We start from the raw sequence: 22067 nt of genomic DNA, 5'->3' as shown, positions 1-22067 counted from the left end.
GCGACCACGCCTAGGCAAAGGGGTGGTCAACCCGCTTCAATGCAATGCAGCGGCGACATTTGGTTCCTCGGGACACGACGTCCACATTGAATCAGTGACACCCGAGAGGTCAGTCCGTCAATGGCGCCCTCCCATCCGGTCAAATCGCCGCATCAATGTCAACCGTTGCATGCTCTGGGCCGACATGAATGCGGTGCGGCAAGCGGCACAGTGCATGGGATGAAAAGCATGGGAGGGGCGGGTGGGGGGTTTGGGTGGGCTAGTGTGGTCAGAAGCGGGCTTGGAAGCGGTCTGGATGCCCGCATAGCGCCCTCCCCCCTCCCCCACGTTTGTCTTCAGTTTGCGGGAGAAAGTACATCCGGACCACCTGGCGGACTGTTATAGGCCCGCATTGGATGGCGCAACACGTCCGGACAACGTGATCCGAACGGATGCGGGTGGTTTGAGGGTCGGCGTTGGAGATACCCTAAGCTTGGGGGAGTTGACGATCCCAAAATGTGTGATGTTTGTAGCCTTCATTTTTGTGCCTACATGGTAGGCTATGTGGAATTTTATTTCTTTTGTCGATTTTCCTCATGATGCACTCTTGAAAAGAAATGAACCATTAAAGAGAAAACTTTAGGAAATGTTGATGAAATCATGTCCATAAATGTGATACATTATTTCCATAAAAGAATGAAGCGCTTTGGAGAAAACAGAAGGGTGTGCGGCACTTCCAGAGCGCAAGACGGCGTCCGGAGCAGCTGTCGCAGCTGCCTCTCGGTCGACTACTTCCGCCCTGTGGAATCAGTTCGCGGATTGGAGACACACGGACTCTAGAAACATACAAAACACATAACTCTAACCTCTAGAAGGCGTCCAGAGGGGGAGTCGATTCAAGGACTTCGCCGCCACCACGCTACATCAAGCGGGTATCAACACCATCATCACCATTTCATCCTTATCCATCTAGAATACACTAGTTAGAGTGTATTCGATTTTGTATTACATCTGTGAACTCATCATAATTCATCTCATAACATTTTGTCCTTGATGAGCGATTAATCTCCCTAGTTCTCGGGGATATGGAGGAACCCTAGTATGTAATAGATTGTTTGGTATTAGGATTTGATATTCTCTTTATATGTTTATGTTAATAGTCTTCTTGATGTTGGGTGAAGTCGACCATCCAACATATGACAATTTTAGACGGAAGGTTATTGCTATTTGAACCCTTCGAGAGATAAAGATTGATTCTTGTGCTCCCTATGGGATATATACTCTTATTTCAAAAAAGTTACAACTAAGCCTTGTGCATTTGCAGGCAATCATGTATCTTTTGAACCGAGAGTTCAAATTAAATTTCATTTGCATATTCTTGTTCATTCGAATAAATAATTTTGAATAAGACCAATTTTGAATACATATAGACACTTTTTAAAAGTTTAAGTTTCAAATATTAAAACTTGATAGTCATAATAGTAAGTTTATCAAGTTTCACCAACTTCTACAAACTTATCATTTGTTCTATCAAGTTTTAGGAGTTGAAACTTGCTGAAGTTTTAAAAACTTGTGAAAACATTGGAGCCCCCACATGATTTTAAGTTTCAGTTCTGAAACTTACTGATTTTATCATCGATTCCTATTAATTTTATGTTGTTGAAACTTAGCGAAATTTAAAAATGTGTCAAATGCCATCAAAATTGGTCTTGTTTCAAAGGCCTCATCGCAAGGAATACAAATATACAAACTCAATATAAATTATACTTTCGACCCAAAAGATATAACAGATTCAAATTTACAAGTCAAAAGGAAAAGCATTGAAGGTGGGATGGATGGTGCATATGCAATCTCTGCCAAAAGCTATACCATAAGATGCATGCATGCAATAATTAAGCTCTACCACAAAACCAGAGTTAATTGCACAGAAGTACCACAATTCAGGCATCACATGCAGATTGGTACCACGATTGCTAATTTTTGCGTGTCAGTACCAACATTGGTCCAAATTTTTGCAAATTGGACTAAAACGCGTATTTATACGTATTGACGCCCGATCCGACAGGTCAGGCCCACCCGTCAGGTGCCACGCTGGCCAATCGGCGCGTGCTCGCATGCTGACTAGGACGAGCCGGTGCGCTGCTGTCCTAACCGGTCCGGTCGCACCAGCTCCAGCCCAGCCGCACCATTCCCCTCCCCTCCTCCTCCTCGCTCAAACCCTAGTCCATGGCGTCGGCGATTCTGCCAGGCGGCGGCGAGGGCGTCCACGGCGGCGGCGAGGGCGTCCACGGCGGCGGCGAGGGCGTCCACGGCGGCGGTGAGGGCGTCCACGGCGGCGGTGAGATGCCGTTCTGGCCTCCTAGCGGAACGGTTGGCGTCGACGGGGATGGCGGCGACGAGTCCAGCTCCGCGTACTCGACCGACGATGAGGAGTCGATGTTACTCACCATGGAGCATCGGTTGCGGTTGGCGCATCAGTGGGTGGCAAACCCTAGCAGCAGCCATGAGTTGATGCATGGACTTGGCGGCGTGCTGTAAGTACCCTTGTCCTACTCCTCTGATTCATCCAATTGGGCATTTTTAGGGTTTGTTCATCTTCTGCTTTATCTAGTTGGGGATTAGGTTTTATCCAATTGAAGTGACTAGACTAATCTAGTAACATAGTGTATTGCACTCTCAATTTAGTTCAATTACTGTGGCTCTCCAAATTGTTCTGTACTGTCTGGTACTGTAATTTAAGTTGTTTTGTACTTTACTGTTGCTCTCCAAAATTTGCTATTGTGCTAAATTAGTAAATAATAGACTTACAGGTTACTTTAAATTGTACTGTACTGTACTGTTGCTCTCCAAATTAAGAGTAATTATAATGAATAAATGAAATTTAATTTTTTCTGTAGTTTGGATGAAGACATTTGGCAAGTAAGGATCCATTTTGATGCAAGAGAACCATTGGAGATGAAGCTATGTGGTTCAGATATTACTTATCTGAATTTGGTTGCAGTGATGGAAACCCAAGGATTTAATTCATATGATTGTTTGTTTCACATTGAAAATCCATCTTTAGGAGAGAAAGGGATGGATTTGGTAGACAGTCATGCAGAATTACAGATGATAAAGAGGAAGATCCAGGACAAATTGGTGCTTAATTTTCTAGTCAGGGCTTGTCCACCCCCTGATAATGATTTTGAGAGGCAGAATTTTGAAAAGCCAGACTTGTCCACTGTGGTGTACCAAGAGCCTGTTATTTATGATCTGAGTGAGCCTCCTATCTTAGCCGTTGATCAGGAAGGAGTAGTCTTTGAGAGTCAATGTAGCACACATCACCCTGTTGCTCCTGCTGGTGTTTGCACACAAGAAAGCAGAAATGCAACAAACAAGTTGAAAGCAGTTTTGGAAGAAGAAGAAGAGGGATATCAAGGATTTGAGGCTTATGAGGATAGTGATTCCTCTGATGAGGATGGTCAAATTGGAAGTGACCCTAATTACATGGTTGATGAAGAAGATGTAGAGGTGGAAGAGGGAAAGAGGCAGAGAGAGCTAGAAGTACAAGAGGAAGAATCAGATGATGATCAATCAGAAGAGGAAGAAATGCTGCATTATGAGGGTGACACTGAAGTTGAGGACCCATTTGAGGTAGAGGAAGATAGGACTTTTGAACAAGAAGAAGAAACTATAGTTGAACCTGTAAATAAGAAGCAGAAGCTGCCAGTTAGAAGAGGCCCAACCACTAGGTCACATTGTAGTGAGCTACCAGAGGTTGAACCTGATTTCAGACCATCATCAGATGAAGAAGAGAAGGGGTTGTTGAGGGAGAGTGATGATGATGGTTTTCAGCCACTCTCTTTTGTCCTATAAAAGAAAAGGAAGATTAGGGCAAAGAAAAGGCCTCCTAGGAAGTGGTACAATGAGAAAATGGAGCAACCACATGAGCAATTGTGTATGAAGTTGTGTTTTAGGGATCAACATCAATTCAGAGAAGCTTTGTTGAATTTGCACATCACCCAGGCCAGGAATTTCAGGTATCACAGGAATTCAGATCAGAGGATAATTGTTGAGTGTACAGATAAAAAATGCCAGTTCTTAATGGTGGCAGCAGTTATAAAAGGGGAGAAAACCTTTGTAATTAAGAAGATGAGACTAGAGCACACTTGCCCTAGTACCACTGAGACCACCAGGGTTAGTGCTAAGTGGCTAGCATAGAAATATGAGCATCTCTTTAGATCTGATATAACTACTGGTATTCAGACTATAATTGATGCATGCAATGAAAAATATGGTGTAGATGTGCCCAAGTGCATGGCATATAGGGCAAAGAACATAGCTATTGATGCTGTGTTAGGAGATCACAGGAAGCAATATCCTAGGCTTAAAGACTATGCTCAGACTGTCATGGACACAAACCCTGGGAGTAGAATAATAGTCACTACTGTTACTCCAGTACCTAATGCAAAAATACCCCACCCAGGCCCAAGATTCCATGCCATGTTTTTTTCCCTTAATGGATCAAGGGAGGGGTTTCTCAATGGGTGTAGGCCTTTCATTGGTTAGTTCTTGAACCTTGTGTGAACCATTTACATATTGTAGAGTACTCCATATTGTATCTCACTTGGAAATGTTGATTATGCAGGTGTTGATGGATGCTTCATTAAGCTCACTACAGGTGCTCAACTACTTGTTGCCACTGGTAGAGATGGCAACAACAACATATATCCACTGGCATTTGGCATAGTTGGTCAAGAGGACACACTTAGTTGGTGTTGGTTTCTACACCAACTGAAAATTTGCCTAGGGGGAGAAGTGGGCAAGTTTGGAGTTTATACTATAATGTCAGATAGACAAAAGGTATGTGTTTGCATATTTCATTATGTTTTGAACAAGTGTTTGCATTAGCTTAGATTTTCAAATTGTTTGTAGCTTAGACTTGTTAAATTGTTTGTGTCAGGGGTTATTGAATGCAGTGAATGCTGTGTTTCTAAGTTGCAACCAAAGATTCTGCCTTAGACATTTATATGCAAATTTCCAAAATGCTGGGTTTAGGGGTGAAGATCATAAGAAGTGCATGGATAATGCTAGCTATGCCTACAATGAACACAAATTTAATATTGCAATGAATGATCTTAGAGCTGAAAGTGAGGAAGCTTGGAGTGGCTTACTGCAATACCAAAAAAAACATGGGCAAGGCATGCATTTGACACAAACTGCAAGACTGACTTGGTAGTGAACAACTTGTCAGAGGTGTTCAACAAGTACATTCTAGATGTTAGGAGAAAACCTATAAGGACAATGTGTGATGGGATAAAAGATAAGCAGATGGTGAGGTGGCACATGAAGAGAGAGAGTGTAAAGGAAGCAAGATGGGAGATAACACCTCATTACAGTGAGAAGCTAGAGATTGAGAAGGAGAGGGCCAGATACTGCAAGCCAATACAGGCAGGGGTCAACTTATGGCAAGTTACAAGTGGGCAGCAAACACATGCTGTCAACTTGGAACTTGAGACTTGTGGATGCAGGAAGTGGGACCTTAGTGGCATACCTTCCAACCATGCCATCTCTGCAATAAACAAGGCTAAAAGGAAACCAGAGGATTATGTCAGCAAATTCTTCAAGAAAGATTTTTATGCTGCAGCTTATGAACCAATGATCTTTCCTGTGCCTGGTGAGCATGATTGGACAAGGACCCCTGGTCCAGACATAGAACCACCTGCATTCAAAATCAAGAGAGGAAGAAGGAAAGAAAAGAGGATCAAGGGCAAATTTGAAGTACCAAAGCCAAAAGAAACTTCAAGAATGGGGACCATAACATGTGGCAATTGTGGTCTCCAAGGGCATAGGTACACAAACTGTCTTAAACAGTTGAAGCCTGAGCTAGCTTTGAGGAAGAATAAGCATGTGGTAATAATTTTTCACCTTCAAATATACTAATGTTTTCTTTCTTGTACATTTATTTCTAGCATTATTATGTTTCCTTTTCTTTGCAAGGCTAATCCAAGTACCTCACAGCCAAGAGCTGCTGGTCCTTCTACTGCACCAACAACAAGACAACCAAGACCTGCTGCTTCTGCTCCTACACCACCATCATCTGGAAGAAGAGGAGCTGGCAGAGGAGCTGGCAGAGGAGCTGGCAGAGGAGCTGGTGCTACTTCTACTACAACACCACCATCTGGCAGAGGAAGAGGAGCTGGCAGAGGAAGAGGAGTTGCTACTTCTACTACAACACCACCATCTGGAAGAGGAAGAGGAGCTGGCAGAGGAAGAGGAGCTGCTACTTCTACTACACCACCATCTGGAAGAGGAGCTGGCAGAGGCAGAGGAAGAGCTGGAAGAGGTGCTCCAATGCCATTCATTGCCCCAAGGCAATATGCTGACATTCCTACTGATGGCACACACACTGGATGGATGTCCTACTTCACTGCTAGCATGGGAGGTGGAGGAGGAGCCATGTAATGTTGAACTTGATGCTTGTAATGTTGAACTTGATGCTTATAATGTTGAACTTGATACTTGTAATGTTGAACTGGATGGATATGTGGTTAAACTTTAGGTGATTATCTGAATGTTGAACTTTAGTTGGTTATCTGAACTTGCTACTGGATGCTTGTAATGTGAGTTGATTGTGACAAATCAGTACCACATTTGCAGATAATTGTGACAAATCAGTACCAATTCTACTGCTAGCTGTTGCATGTCAGTACCAATATTGGGGTATCAGATAACATGCAGTACCACATTTGGGGATTCTGACATGTGGGCCATCCACCTTTCCTACTATTAAAGTGTGACAGCACAAGATCTCAGAGGAGTGTGGGGACGAAACTAGGGTTCATCCACCGCAGTGGCCATTTGGAGCGCAGCGCAACCAAGGAGAAATCTCAGAGGCGCTGACTGGGGCCGGCGGCGGAGATGTCGTGGTCGTCCAGTGCCGGGTCCGCTCCCGGATTTCGTCGAGCTGCAGGAAGGAGGGGGAGGAGTCGCGCTCGCCGGTGCGCTACCGCGAGAACCCAATGGCATACGAGCCTCTGGTGATGTGCCACTGCTCAACTCCTAGGAAGGCGCCAAGATGGATCTCCTGGAGCAGGCAGAACCCTGGTAGGAGGTACTACAGCTGCGTGGATGCTATGGTGAGTGCTGTTTTTTGCCCTAATTTTCTTCCTCTTTCTTCTGTGCAATAATTTTTGGCAGCATGGTGAATTTGCTTGTGTATCTTAATAGCACGGTGGCTGTGGATTTGTGCAATGGCATGATGATCCATTGCCCACATTCTGGAGTGAGCTCATTGGGGATCTGCGTGATGAAGTATGGAGGCTTAAAGGTGCAAATGTTGCTAGATCTGAAGATCAATTTCCAATCCTGACTCCAAATGAAGATGATGGCACAAGGGAGGCCATGTTTCTGTCTCTGCAAACTCAACTCAGAGAGAAGAATGCAGAGATTGCAGGGATTAGGGCCAAATTTCACAATGTGTTGTTTCTTTTCACTATATTTGTGCTTGGCTTAGTTGCAGGCAAGATATTAAGTTAGTTAGTTGCTTCAGTTGCACCCAAGTTGTAATGGATCAAGTTGTAATGGATCAGTGAAGTTATCTTCTGATGAAATGAGATTTAGTGAGTCTTGTTCCTCTTTTATTGCAATGTACTATCTGATTTAGTGAGTCTTGTTCCTCTTTTGCTGCAACATTGTCATAATGTACAATCTACATAATCAGCATAACCATACATAGCAATACATAACCATACATAATGAGAAACTGATCCATACATAGCAATACATAACCATACATAATAAGAAACTGATCCATACATAGCAATACATAACCATTGTTCACAATACATAGAGGAGTTCCACTTCAAATGCATAGTTCATCCTTTTCTCACAAAAGGATGAATATCATAACTACTACATACATACACAACCATAGTTCACCATTAGTACAAGCATACATTACACAACATTAGTTCATAGATGCTAGGTCATTACACAACCATCATTCCCAAAAGGTCAGCAATGCCACTAATCTCATTTCATCTTCTTCACTTCTCCAAGATGGCTTGAATCCCCCTGAACTTCTCCTTCAACTTTTCATTCTGAAACTCTAACTGCCACTTCTCTTCAATATGCTTTTTATTTCCCTTAAGCAGATCAGCAACCTGAAGCTTCAACTCTAGCTTCTCTTGGGTGAGCTTCTCCTGACACTTAGTTAGCTCTGCATTCTTCAGCTCCAAATTCATACTAGCTTCAGTAAGCACTTACTTCTCTTTCATTTTGTTCAACTTCAAGTTCTGAATGACTGTTGCTTGAGCTCTTGTCAGGTTGAGCAGCACCTCATACTTCTGAGTAAGTTGCTGGGTCTCTGCATCTTTCTTTGCCATCTCAGTTGCCATCTTTGCCTTCATATCATCAATTAGTTCTTTTCTTACCTCCTGCTAATATGTAATGGCAGACTGCAGATGTCTGAAATCCAACACCTTATCTTCCTGGAAGTTCATCAGCTCATGCACATCTTGGACTAGCTTGTCATAGTTGGCCTCCAGCTTGTTCTTCTCTTCTGTCAGATGGTGGATAGTGAAAGAATTTTCAAGATTGTCATTCACCCTAGCACTTTTGGCATCTTCAACCATTGCCCATAGCTTCAACAATGCATTCTGCATTGTTGGGGGCCACTGGTGATCAACCCATTCAACAAAGCCACAATTGCTACCTTCCTGCAAAAACAATAACAACAAAAAAACAGTTCATACAGCAAGTAATTACACAAAATCACTGCAGTTGCCAAAAAGAATGTCTAAATTTAGCATCAGACCACTACATTTAACAAGAGGAGCAGCCACTTGAGTAGCTGACTGACTAGGTTCAGCCATTGTTCTCCAGCAAAATATACTCATGCTTGACCTAAATAAGCTACTCTAACCACTATGAATCAAAATGTTGACACCAAGCAGAGTACTCCAGCAAACAGAGTTCAATATGGCACTGACCAAGTAAGACAAAAAATCAGTATGCCTAGAATCCTACAATACATACCGGCTGTGCACATGCTAAAAACCTCCTGCCTGTGTTTGTTCCTTCAAAGGCAACAAGCCTCTCAGATGCCATGCCGTGCTTCTCACATGGAGACATCACATCCAGCTCAAGCCCCTTGTAATCTGGATCTTCAATGGTGAAAGGAACCTGCAGAAGCTCGCACAAAGACAATGGCCAAATCAAAACCTAGCGAAATGAACCAAATCAAGAAATCCCAAATATGAAACCCTAACCCTAACCCTGTACTGACCTCGTTGAGACCGTCTGTGGAGGAAGAATGCATGTACGGGGGGCTAGAATGGTCGTCGCTGCTTTCGTCCTCCAAAACCATGGCGTCGGCGGGGCGGTGCGGCGGCCGGCCGGCAGTCGGGACGCGGTCGGCGGCGATGGAGGGTTCGAGCGAGGAGGAGGAGGGGAGGGGAATGGTGCGGCCGGGCTGGAGCTGGTGCGACCGGGCCGGTTAGGACAGCAGCGCACTGGCTCGTCCTAGTCAGCATGCGGGCACGCGCGGGCACGCGCCGATTGGCCAGCGTGGCACCTGACGGGTGGGCCCGACCTGTCGGATCGGGCGTCAATACGTATAAATACGCGTTTTAGTCCAATTTGCAAAAATTTGGACCAATGTTGGTACTGACACGCAAAAATTAGCAATCGTGGTACCAATCTGTGCCTGAATTGTGGTACTTCTGTGCAATTAACTCACAAAACCACTTTCCAAATCTTGACGCGATCATACGACTGCATGCATGCGTGCCTCCGCCCCTCAATGCCACAAATCGTCTTCCGGTAATTTACCTCAATAATTGAAACCGAAATTCCTTCGCTTCCCCTCATAATCCTGTCACACCCCCACCTTAGGCATCTCCATTTTCTAATCTAGCTAGCCACATCTCCCTCCTCAAGCCCAGGATAGCTCTCTCTCCCTCGTCCGCCATCCCACACTAGCTAGATCTCCTCGGACCGAGATCCGGTGCCTTGGCACACACAAGGCACACGTGAATAGTGCAATGCCTTGAGCTTTCAGTCGTTAGATCGGAAATCAAGGTTCCAAATTTCAGTGAACAGTACTCCACGCTACAGTGTGTTGGTCCTGTAGCGATTGTCCTGTAGCAGACTTCCTGTAGCGATGTTCTGTAGCGGTGACTCTTGATGTTCATCGGACCGTCGCTTGTAGATCCAACGGCCAGGAGATGCCCTCAAGGCACGATACTGTTCATCCGTGTCTTGTGTGTGCCAAGGCACTGGATCTCACTCCGATCTGCCCCTCTCTCTCCCTCACCTCTTATCTATTAAAGTGCACACTCTTTTCCCGAGAGTAGCGATTCGGTGCCCAGATTCATCTGGACCCGCGCGGAAGAAAAATTCAAAACGAATATTAGAAAAAAATCACAAAATTCTATTTCTTTTGCATGTTAGATAATTTGGTGCGTGAGGTGTGTTTTAAATTTCAGATCATTTGGACATCTGAGTAGCTCTCAACAAAAAAAGACAAATTTATGATCCGTAAAAAAATGTATTGTTCATGTACTGTTCTGACATCAATTTGTCTTTTTTGCTGAAAGCTATCCATATGCCCAAATGATTTGAAATTTGGAGCGCACCTCACGCACCAAATTATCTACCATGCAAAAAAAAAACTTGGATCCTTTTGTATTTTTTGTGATTTTTTTTTGACCAGGTACAGATGAGTCTGGGCTTAGAAATGAATATTCGCTCTCTCCCCCACCTCCCTAACTCTTTTTCTCTCCACTCCCATTAATATAGCTAGCCTATCAAACACCTTTCACTACCCCGCAAAAAAAAATCAAACACCTTTCACCCTCATAAGTGTGTTTTTCATAGTTAATTATATCAATCTCACCACCACCTGAGATACTCTAGGTGAGATTTAATTTCGGGGTTGTCTACGCGTACCGGTTGTATGAGATGAATATTTGGGCAAGTTTTTTGCCTGGCCATCGAGCAATATATTGTTTTTTTTGCAGGGTAATATATTGTTATATGACATATTCCTTATGCATATTTGCATCTATATGTGTGACGATATATATTTGCCTATATATTCGTTGGCGAGAGAAAAGTTTTACGTACTTTCAGTAAATGTTGAGGAAAGTAAGCTGGTAAGCCAATATTTGTGTAGCCTGTAAACAATACTCGATGACAGTTCAGAGCTGGAGAAACAATGCGAAGCTAGCGATCACCAAGCTTCGTCAAAAGTGGTCGGTCCTCCACGGACGCATCTGTTCCGATCCCGAGCTCATCTGAGCTCGGATGTCAAATAAAATGAAAAAAATCAAAAAAAAATCTGATTTTTTTGTGCCAAACATTGACAAATGTTTGATTGCTTGCAAAGTTTCATCACCTGGCACAAGAAAATCATATTTTTATTTTATTTTATTTTTACTGTCCACCCGAGCTCACATGAGTTCGGAATCATAACAACACTTTTGGTCCTCCACGTGTTTCGTCATATCATACAAATGTCGCACAATATGTTGGCCCGTACACACATCAAATTGTAGATGTGTATATGCCCCCCAATAATTGTGCAAAGAGATGCTAGTTAGCTTTACTACATACGTCATTCTAGCTAGCTAGAAAGACATGCCTGGAATCAGCATGCACGACTGGTCAAATTTAGTGGAGCGAAAATTACTATCAAGGGCATACAAGGAACGATGACAAGGATTGGAGCTGCATGTGATATGCATGGCGGTTTCTCGATCTTCTCATGGGTAGCTACTATAAATATGACGCCTAAGTACCTCTAGCCCTGTAGTATCTTTATACCGAGCCATCACACTGAAGCTAGACATCAACACACATACATCTGCGTATACTATACTACAACATCATATATACACTAGAAATGTCGAATGACTCCTTGCTTACATCACGAGTAGTAGGAGATGTGTTGGACCCCTTCCGTAGCACAGTTGATCTGACAGTGCTCTATGACGGTAGGTTTGTCATTAACGGCATGGAGTTCCGCTCACCGGCGGTATCGGGCAAGCCGAGCGTCGAGATTGGCGGCGACGATATCAGCGTGACATACACCCTTGTAAGCCCATGATTTATTAGTCATTTATGTTTACAGCACTGTGGTTTGTCCAAGTTAACTGTGTAATCTGTGAATGTGATACATGCAGGTCATGGTGGATCCTGATGCTCCTAACCCCAGCAATCCGACCTTGAGGGAATATCTTCACTGGTGAGAGGCTGAGTGCAACCCTAGCTAGCTTGCTCTTGCATGCCGTGGATTAGGAAATATAATCTATACATGCATCACATGTAACGGTGGATATATGTATTGGTGCATGCATGATCATAATAATAAGATACTCATGGATCATGCACGTACGTACATGACCACAAATATGCTTGTGGCAGGCGTGTCAATGGACATGACATACTATAAATATATGTGCATTATTCAGGATAGCTAGGTTCATTGTGAGTACAGCTAGATATAGATCCAATATATCCTAACTAACTATCGACCGACTGATTCATGTCCATGCTCCATGCAGGATGGTAACCGATATCCCAGGATCAATGGATGACACCTACGGTGAGCACTGCCCCTCGTGAATGCAATAATAGTACATGACTTGGCCTCTCTGGACAGTTTGGATGTAAATTTTTCTTCATTGTCTGAAGGGCGGGAGGTGGTGTGCTACGAGAACCCGACGCCGGCGACGGGGATCCACCGCATGGTGCTGGTGCTGTTCCGGCAGCTCGGGCGGAACACGGTGTACGCACCGTCGATGCGCCACAACTTCAACACCCGCAACTTCGCCCGCCGCTAAAACCTTGGTGCGCCCGTCGCCGCAAAGTACTTCAACTGCCAGCGCCAGGCCGGCTCCGGCGGCCGGAAGTTCACCGGGGCCTACACCAGCCGCCGCCAGCAAATTTAATCCTTCGAGCTCAAATACCCACGTACCTAGCTACATAAATAGCTGCCACATACGGGAGCACGTGGCGCACGCATGGGCATGGCAACGTTATCGATCACATGGGTATAAAGACAAGCTACAAATAGCTGTAGAAAAAGACCAGCTACAAATAAATGAATAAAAAGTACTTAGTCTTCCCAAAGGAGGATAGACCCCGGCTGGATGAATAAAAGTATGTAGCTTCTTCTCTCTTTTTTGCGGGAAAAGAGTACTCTACATAGCTTTTGAAGGCTTCACACAGATGTTGCATCATATATGTGATCTATATAAATCTCTTTTCTGAAATAATATCTAGCCCCGCCTTCTATATACTCTCAAGACTCGACAAACTGATTTTCACCAGTTGTTATTCCTGGATGATCTCAAGCATTGCTGCTCCACTGCCCTGCCTTTGTTTGGTCGGCGCTGCTGACAAAAGCAACACCAACCTGAACCGGCGCACCATGGCTGCGTTCCGGCGTCTCATAAACGGGATGGAGCTTAAGGACATGTATCTCCATGCCGGAGATGCACTTTTTTTTTTCCTGAAAAAAGGGTATAACTCCGGCCTCTGCATCAGAACGATGCATACGGCCACCTTTATTATAAAGCAAATAAGTTCAACAAAGGTCATGAAGTCTTAAACAAACGAACCACAAAAAGGCTCTTGCCTATCCTATTACATGACCGTCATCCAAACCGGTTGAATATAGCCCGAGCTACCATCTCCCATCGGGTAGATCCGGTAACCAAACGCTCCCTGGCCTCCGTCTGAGTGAGTAGCGACCACATACGGATCAACGCAGTGGCTCGGAAGATAACCTACAAAAAACGAGTATTTGTTGTTCTGTTAAAAACCAAATCATTCCTGTAGTTCCAGACTGCCCAAAGTAAAGCACATACTCCTACACGAATGTGTCTCGCTGTTTGGGAATCTATCCCGTCAAGCCACGTCCCAAATAACGTGGTGATATTATTCGGAGAAGTAATATTAAAAGCAATGTGAACAATCCGCCATAAAACCTTCACCATCGAACAGTCAAGAAAGAGGTGTTTGATGGTCTCATCCCGATCACAAAAACTACATCTCGTAGAACCAGTTGCACTTTGTCAAATTGTCCTTAGTTAAAATGACTTGTTTGCGTACAAACCACATGAACACTTTAACTCTCAAAGGCACTTTGACATTCCAAACATGTTTCGAACTAGGAATAGAGCTAGAGTTGATCACATCTAAATAAGTAGATTTAACCGTGAACTCTCCATTCCTGGTTAGCTTCCAGCACAACATGTCCGGCTGTTGAGAAAGCTGCACATCCATCAGTCTTCTCACCAAATGGAGGCATGCTTCCCAACGGGGTTCGGCAAGTGCTCTCCTAAAGTGGATATTGAGGGGAGTCGACTGAAGCACGGTTGCAACGAAAGCGTCTCTTCGTTGCACTATGCTATAAAGGGAGGGATATTGAAGCGCGAGGGGTGTTTCCCCTAGCCATGTATCCTCCCAGAATCTCATAGAAGTACCGTTTTTGACTAGAAACTTTGTTCTGTTAAAAATGACCGATTTAACTCTCATCAGTCCTTTCCAAAAAGGTGAGTCCGTCGGCCTGACTGTCACCTGTGACAAAGTTTTCGAATGAAGGTACTTATTACGCAGAATCTGCACCCACGTGGCCTCCGACTCTACAGATAGCTTATACAGCCACTTGCTGAGAAGACATCTGTTTTTAACCTCAAGATTTTCGATACCTAGACCCCCTTGGTCTTTCGGTCGACAAATAATATCCCACTTAGTGAGTCTATACTTCCTTTTCAGGTCATCACTCTGCCAGAAAAAGCGGGATCGATAGAAATCCAGTCGTTTCTGAATTCCAACTGGTATCTCGAAAAACGACAAGAGAAACATAGGCATGCTCGTGAGGACCGAATTAATCAGAATTAGACGGCCCCCATACGACATCAGCTTGCCCTTCCAACAACTAGATGAGGTACTAGTGAGAAACATGAAAATAGTGAAAGGTTTCAAGGTCACTATTTCTAGATCACTATTTCTAGATGAGTGACCTATGTCGTCATTCACTTTGACAACACTCCCTTTTTGCGTGAAGGACAACTTGGTGTCTCCAAGCCGGGTCGAAACCTTTCATGCGCAAAGCTTGTTGCAGAAATGGCCATTTGACTTTATCGTATGCTTTTTCGAAATCCACTTTGAAAACAACCCCGTCTAGCTTTTTCGTATGGATTTCATGGAGCGTTTCATGAAGGACCACAACCCCTTCTAGGATGTTTTTGTCTGGCATGAAAGCAGTTTGGGTCGGCTGCACCACAGAGTGCGCAATCTGTGCGAGTCTATTTGTCCCAACCTTGGTAAATTTTTTTGAAACTAACATTAATAAGAAAGATAGGCCTAAACTGCTCAATTCTCACAGCCTCTGTTTTCTCCGAAAGTAAAGTTATTGTTCCAAAGTTGAAGTGAAACAACTGAAGCTGTACGGAGAATAGATCATGGAACATCGGTAACAAATCTCCTTTAATAATGTGCCAACATTTCTTATAAAACCCCACCGGAAATCCATCCAGCCCCGGAGCTTTATTATTCTTCATCTGTGAAATCGCTTCAAACATCTCTTTCTCCGAGAATGGTGCAGTTAATACCTCATTCTCATCTGTAGCCAGCTGAGGCACATCCTCAATCCTAGACTCAACCAAGGACACAAAATTATCCTCTGGAGGCCCAAATAGCTATTTGTAATAACTGGTTATGTATAATTATAAGTTCTCCTGCCCTAAGATCGTTCCCTCGTCTTGCTCAAGCTGAAAGATCCTTTTCTTTCTATGCTTGCCATGTTGGAAATATGCCCTAGAGGCAATAATAAATTGATTATTATTATATTTCCTTGTTCATGATAATCGTTTATTATCCATGCTAGAATTGTATTGATAGGAAACTCAGATACATGTGTGGATACATAGACAACACCATGTCCCTAGTAAGCCTCTAGTTGACTAGCTCGTTAATCAATAGATGGTTACGGTTTCCTGACCATGGACATTGGATGTCGTTGATAACGGGATCACATCATTAGGAGAATGATGTGATGGACAAGACCCAATCCTAAGCCTAGCACAAGATCATGTAGTTCGTATGCTAAAGCTTTTCTAATGTCAAGTATCATTTCCTTAGACCATGAGATTGTGCAACTCCCGGATACCGTAGGAGTGCTTTGGGTGTGCCAAACGTCACAATGTAACTGGGTGGCTATAAAGGTACACTACGGGTATCTCTGAAAGTGTCTGTTGGGTTGGCACGAATCGAGATTGGGATTTTGTCACTCCGTGTAAACGGAGAGGTATCTCTGGGCCCACTCGGTAGGACATCATCATAATGTGCACAATGTGACCAAGGAGTTGATCACGGGATGATGTGTTACGGAACGAGTAAAGTGACTTGCAGGTAACGAGATTGAACAAGGTATCGGTATACCGACGATCGAATCTCGGGCAAGTAAAATACCGCTAGACAAAGGGAATTGTATACGGGATCGATTGAGTCCTTGACATCGTGGTTCATCCGATGAGATCATCGTGGAACATGTGGGAGCCAACATGGGTATCCAGATCCCGCTGTTGGTTATTGACCGGAGAACGTCTCGGTCATGTCTGCATGTCTCCCGAACCCGTAGGGTCTACACACTTAAGGTTCGATGACGCTAGGGTTATAAAGGAAGCTTGTATGTGGTTACCGAATGTTGTTCGGAGTCCCGGATGAGATCCCGGACGTCACGAGGGGTTCCGGAATGGTCCGGAGGTAAAGATTTATATATAGGAAGTCCTGTTTCGGCCATCGGGACAAGTTTCGGGGTCATCGGTATTGTACCGGGACCACCGGAAGGGTCCCGGGGGCCCACCGGGTGGGGCCACCTGCCCCGGGGGGCCACATGGGCTGTAGGGGGTGCGCATTGGCCTACATGGGCCAAGGGCACCAGCCCCTAGAGGCCCATGCGCCAAGATAAAGGAAAAAGGGGAGAGTCCTAAAGGGGGAAGGCACCTCCGAGGTGCCTTGGGGAGGATGGACTCCTCCCCCCTCCTTAGCCGCACCCCTTCCTTGGAGGAGGGGGCAAGGCTGCGCCTCCCCCCTCTCCCCTGCCCCTATATATAGTGGAGGGGAGGGAGGGCATCCACACCTGAGCCCTTGGCGCCTCCCTCCCTCCCGTGACACCTCCTCCTCTCCCGTAGGTGCTTGGCGAAGCCCTGCAGGATTGCCACGCTCCTCCATCACCACCACGCCGTTGTGCTGCTGCTGGATGGAGTCTTCCTCAACCTCTCCCTCTCTCCTTGCTGGATCAAGGCGTGGGAGATGTCGTCGAGCTGTACGTGTGTTGAACGCGGAGGTGCCGTCCGTTCGGCACTAGGATCATCGGTGATCTGAATCACGACGAGTACGACTCCATCAACCCCGTTCACTTGAACGCTTCCGCTTAGCGATCTACAAGGGTATGTAGATGCACTCTCTTTCTACTCGTTGCTGGTTTCTCCATAGATAGATCTTGGTGACGCGTAGGAAAAATTTGAATTTCTGCTACGTTCCCCAACAGTGGCATCATGAGCTAGGTCTATTGCGTAGATTCTTTGCACGAGTAGAACACAAAGTAGTTGTGGGCGTCGATATTGTTCAATATGCTTGCCGTTACTAGTCTTATCTTGATTCGGCGGCATCGTGGGATGAAGCGGCCCGGACCAACCTTACACGTACGCTTACGTGAGACCGGTTCCACCGACAAACATGCACTAGTTGCATAAGGTGGCTGGCGGGTGTCTGTCTCTCCCACTTTAGTCGGATCGGATTCGATAAAAAGGGTCCTTATGAAGGGTAAATAGCAATTGGCATATCACGTTGTGGTTCATGCGTAGGTAAGAAACGTTCTTGCTAGAAACCCATAGCAGCCACGTAAAACATGCAAACAACAATTAGAGGACGTCTAACTTGTTTTTGCAGGGTATGCTATGTGATGTGATATGGCCAAAAAGGATGTGATGAATGATATATGTGATGTATGAGATTGATCATGTTCTTGTAATAGGAATCACGACTTGCATGTCGGTGAGTATGACAACCGGCAGGAGCCATAGGAGTTGTCTTTATTTATTTGTGACCTGCGTGTCAACTTAAACGTCATGTAATTACTTTACTTTATTGCTAACCGTTAGCCATAGTAGTAGAAGTAATAGTTGGCGAGGCAACTTCATGAAGACACGATGATGGAGATCATGATGATGGAGATCATGGTGTCATGCCGGTGACGATGATGATCATGGAGCCCCGAAGATGGAGATCAAAAGGAGCAAAGTGATGATGGCCATATCATGTCACTATTTGATTGCATGTGATGTTTATCATGTTTATACATCTTATTTGCTTAGTACGACGGTAGTAAATAAGATGATCCCTTACCACAATTTCAAGAAGTGTTCTCCCCTAACTGTGCACCGTTGCGACAGTTCGCTGTTTCAAAACATCACGTGATGATCGGGTGTTTTATTCAGACGCTCAAATACAACGGGTGTTGACGAGCCTAGCATGTACAGACATGGCCTTGGAACACACGCGAAACACTTAGGGTTAACTTGACGAGCCTAGCATGTACAGACATGGCCTCGGAACACGGAGACCGAAAGGTCGAGCATGAGTCGTATAGAAGATACGATCAACATGAAGATGTTCACCGATGATGACTAGTCCGTCTCACTTGATGATCGGACACGGCCTAGTTCGACTCGGATCATGTAATCACTTAGATGACTAGAGGGATGTCTATATGAGTGGGAGTTCATAAGATGAACTTAATTATCCTGAACATAGTCAAAAGGTTTTTGCAAATTATGTCGTAGCTCACGCTATAGTTCTACTGTTTAGATATGTTCCTAGAGAAAAATTAGTTGAAAGTTGATAGTAGAAATTATGCGGACTAGGTCCGTAAACTGAGGATTGTCCTCATTGCTTCATAGAAGGCTTATGTCCTTAATGCACCGCTCAGTGTGCTGAACCTCGAACTTTGTCTGTGGTTGTTGCGAACATCTGACATACACGTTTTGATAACTACGTGATAGTTCAGTTAAACGGTTTAGAGTTGAGGCACCAAAGACGTTTTTGAAACATCGCGAAACATATGAGATGTTTTGAGGGCTGAAATTGGGATTTCAGGCTCGTGCCCATGTCAAGAGGTATAAGACCTCCGATGACTTTCTTAACCTGCAAACTAAGGAGAAAAGCTCAATTGTTGAGCTTGTGCTCAGATTGTCTGAGTACAACAATCATTTGAATCGAGTGGGAGTTGATCTTCCAGATAAGACAGTGATGGTTCTCCAAAGTCATTGCCACCAAGCTGTTAGAGCTTCGTGATGAACTATAACATATCAGGGATAGATATGATGATCCTTGAGATACTCGCGATGTTTGACACCGCGAAAGTAGAAATCAAGAAGGAGCATCAATTGTTGATGGTTGGTGAAACCACTAGTTTCAAGAAGGGCAAGGGCAAGAAGGGATACTTCATGAAACGGCAAATCAGCTGCTGCTCTAGTGAAGAAACCCAAGGTAAAACCCAAACCCGAGACTAAGTGCTTCTGTAATAAGGGGAACAACCACTAGAGCAGAATTACCCTAGATACTTGGTAGATAAGAAGGCTGGCAAGGTCGATAGAAGTATATTGGATATACATTGTGTTAATGTGTACTTTGCTAGTACTCCTAGTAGCACCAGGGTATTAGATACCGGTTCAGTTGCTAAGTGTTAGTAACTCGAAATAAAAGCTACGGAATAAAATGGAGACTAGCTAATGGTGAGCTGACGATACGTGTTGGAAGTGTTTCCAAGTTTGATGTGATCTAACATCGCACGCTCCCTCTACCATCAAGATTAGTATTAAACCTGAATAAGTGCTCTTGCACCTAAAGGAATGGTTTATTGAATTTTGATCGTAGGGATACACATTTTCATGCCAAAAGATATAAGATAGTAATGATAGTACCACTTACTTGTGGCACTGCCATGTAAGTCATAATGGCATAAAACGCATGAAGAAGCTCCATGTTGATGGATCTTTGGACTCACTCGTTTTAGAAAAGTTTGAGACATGCGAACCATGTCTATTGGTGTATACGCATGAAGAAACTCCATGCAGATGGATCGTTTGGACTCACTTGATTTTGAATCACTTGGGACATGCAAATCATACCACATGGGCAAGATGACTGAAAAGCCTCGTTTTCAGTAAGATGGAACAAGATAGCAACTTGTTGGAAGTAACACATTTTGATGTGTGCAGTCCAATGAGTGCTGAGGCATGCAGTGAACATCGTTATGTTCTTACTTCACAGATGATTCGAGTAGATGTTGAGTATATTTACTTGATGAATCACGAGTCTGAATTATTGAAAGGTTCAAGTAATTTCAGTGTGAAGTTGAAAGATCGTCGTGACAAGAGGATAAAAGATCTATGATATGATCATAGAGATGAATATCTGAATCACGAGTTTGGCACAGAATTAAGACATTGTGGAAATTGTTTCACAACTGATACAGCCTGGAACACCATAGTGTGATGGTGTGTCCAAACGTCATAGTTGCACCCTATTGGATATGGTGCATACCATGATGTCTCTTATCGAATTACCACTATCGTTCATGGGTTAGGCATTAGAGACAACCACATTCACTTTAAATAGGGCACCACGTAATTCCGATGAGATGACACCGTATGAATTATGGTTTAGAGAAACCTAAGTTGTCGTTTCTTAAAGGTTTGGGGCTGCGACGCTTATGTGAAAAAGTTTCAGGATTAAGCTCGAACCCAAAGCGGATAAAGTACATCTTCATAGGACACCCAAAACAGTTGGGTATACCTCCTAATTCAGACCCGAAAGCAATATGAATTGTTTCTAGAATTGGGTCCTTTCTCGAGGAAAGGTTTCTCTCGAAAAGTTGAGTGGGAGGATGGTGGAGACTTGATGAGGTTATTGAACCGTCACTTCAACAAGTGTGTAGCAGGGCACAGGAAGTTGTTCCTATGGCACGTACACCAACTGAAGTGGAAGCTTATGATAGTGATCATGAAAGTTCGGATCGAGTCACTACCAAACCTCGTGGGATGACAAGGATGCGTACTACTTCAGAGTGGTACGTAATCCTGTCTTGGAAGTCATGTTGCTAGACAACAATGAACCTACGAGCTATGGAGAAGCGATGGTGGGCCCGGATTCCGATAAATGGCTCAAGGCCATAAAATCCGAGATAGGATCCATGTATGAAAACAAAGTGTAGACTTTGGCAGAACAACTCGATGGTCGTAAGGCTGTTGAGTGGAGATGGATTTTGAAAGGAAGACAGACAATGATGGTAAGTGTCACCATTGAGAAAGCTCGACTTGTCGTTAAGATGTTTTTCGACAAGTTCAAGGAGTTGACTACGATGAGACTTTCTCACTCGTAGCGATGCTAAGAGTCTGTTGGAATTATATTAGCAATTACTGCATTATTTATGAAATCTTGCAGATAGGATGTCAAAACATTGTTTCCTCGACGATTCTTGAGGAAAGGTTGTATGTGATACAACCGGAAGATTTTGTCTATCCTGAAATATGCTAATAAGTATGCAAAGCTCCAGCAATCCTTCTGAGGACTGGAGTGAGCATCTTGGAGTTGGAATGTATGCTTTGATGATGATCAAAGATTTTGGGTGTATACAAAGTTTATGAGAAACTTGTATTTCCAAAGAAGTGAGTGGGAGCACTATAGAATTTCTGATGAGTATATGTTGTTGACATATTAATGATCAGAAATGATGTAGAATTTCTAGAAAGCATATAGGGTTATTTGAAAGGTGTTTTTCAATAGAAAGCCTGGATTAAGCTACTTGAACATTGAGCATCAAGATCTATAAGGATAGATCAAAATGCTTAATAATACTTTCAAATGAGCACATACCTTGACATGATCTTGAAGGTGTTCAAGATGGACCAGTCAAAGAAGGAGTTCTTGCCTGAGTTGTAAGGTACGAAGTTAAGACTTAAAGCTCGACCACGGCAGAATAGAGAGAAAGGATGAAGGTCGTCCCCTATGCTTAAGACGTAGGCTCTTCA

General features: G+C 44.0%; 1 protein-coding gene across 1 annotated transcript; it reads left to right on the top strand.

The window, feature by feature from the left end:
* The first annotated feature begins 11866 nt into the window (after nt 1-11866).
* LOC119326209 (protein FLOWERING LOCUS T-like) lies at nt 11867-12806 on the top strand. Its single transcript, XM_037599907.1, has 4 exons — nt 11867-12058; nt 12147-12208; nt 12528-12568; nt 12658-12806. The coding sequence occupies exons 1-4, from the start codon at nt 11867-11869 to the stop codon at nt 12804-12806; spliced, it is 444 nt and encodes a 147-aa protein (XP_037455804.1).
* Nucleotides 12807-22067: the final 9261 nt, after the last annotated feature.

Source organism: Triticum dicoccoides, chromosome 6B (assembly GCF_002162155.2).
Source record: "Triticum dicoccoides isolate Atlit2015 ecotype Zavitan chromosome 6B, WEW_v2.0, whole genome shotgun sequence".
NCBI lineage: Eukaryota > Viridiplantae > Streptophyta > Magnoliopsida > Poales > Poaceae > Triticum > Triticum dicoccoides.
Note: the sequence above shows the minus strand (reverse complement) of the source record. Positions and strands in the feature narration are given on the sequence as shown.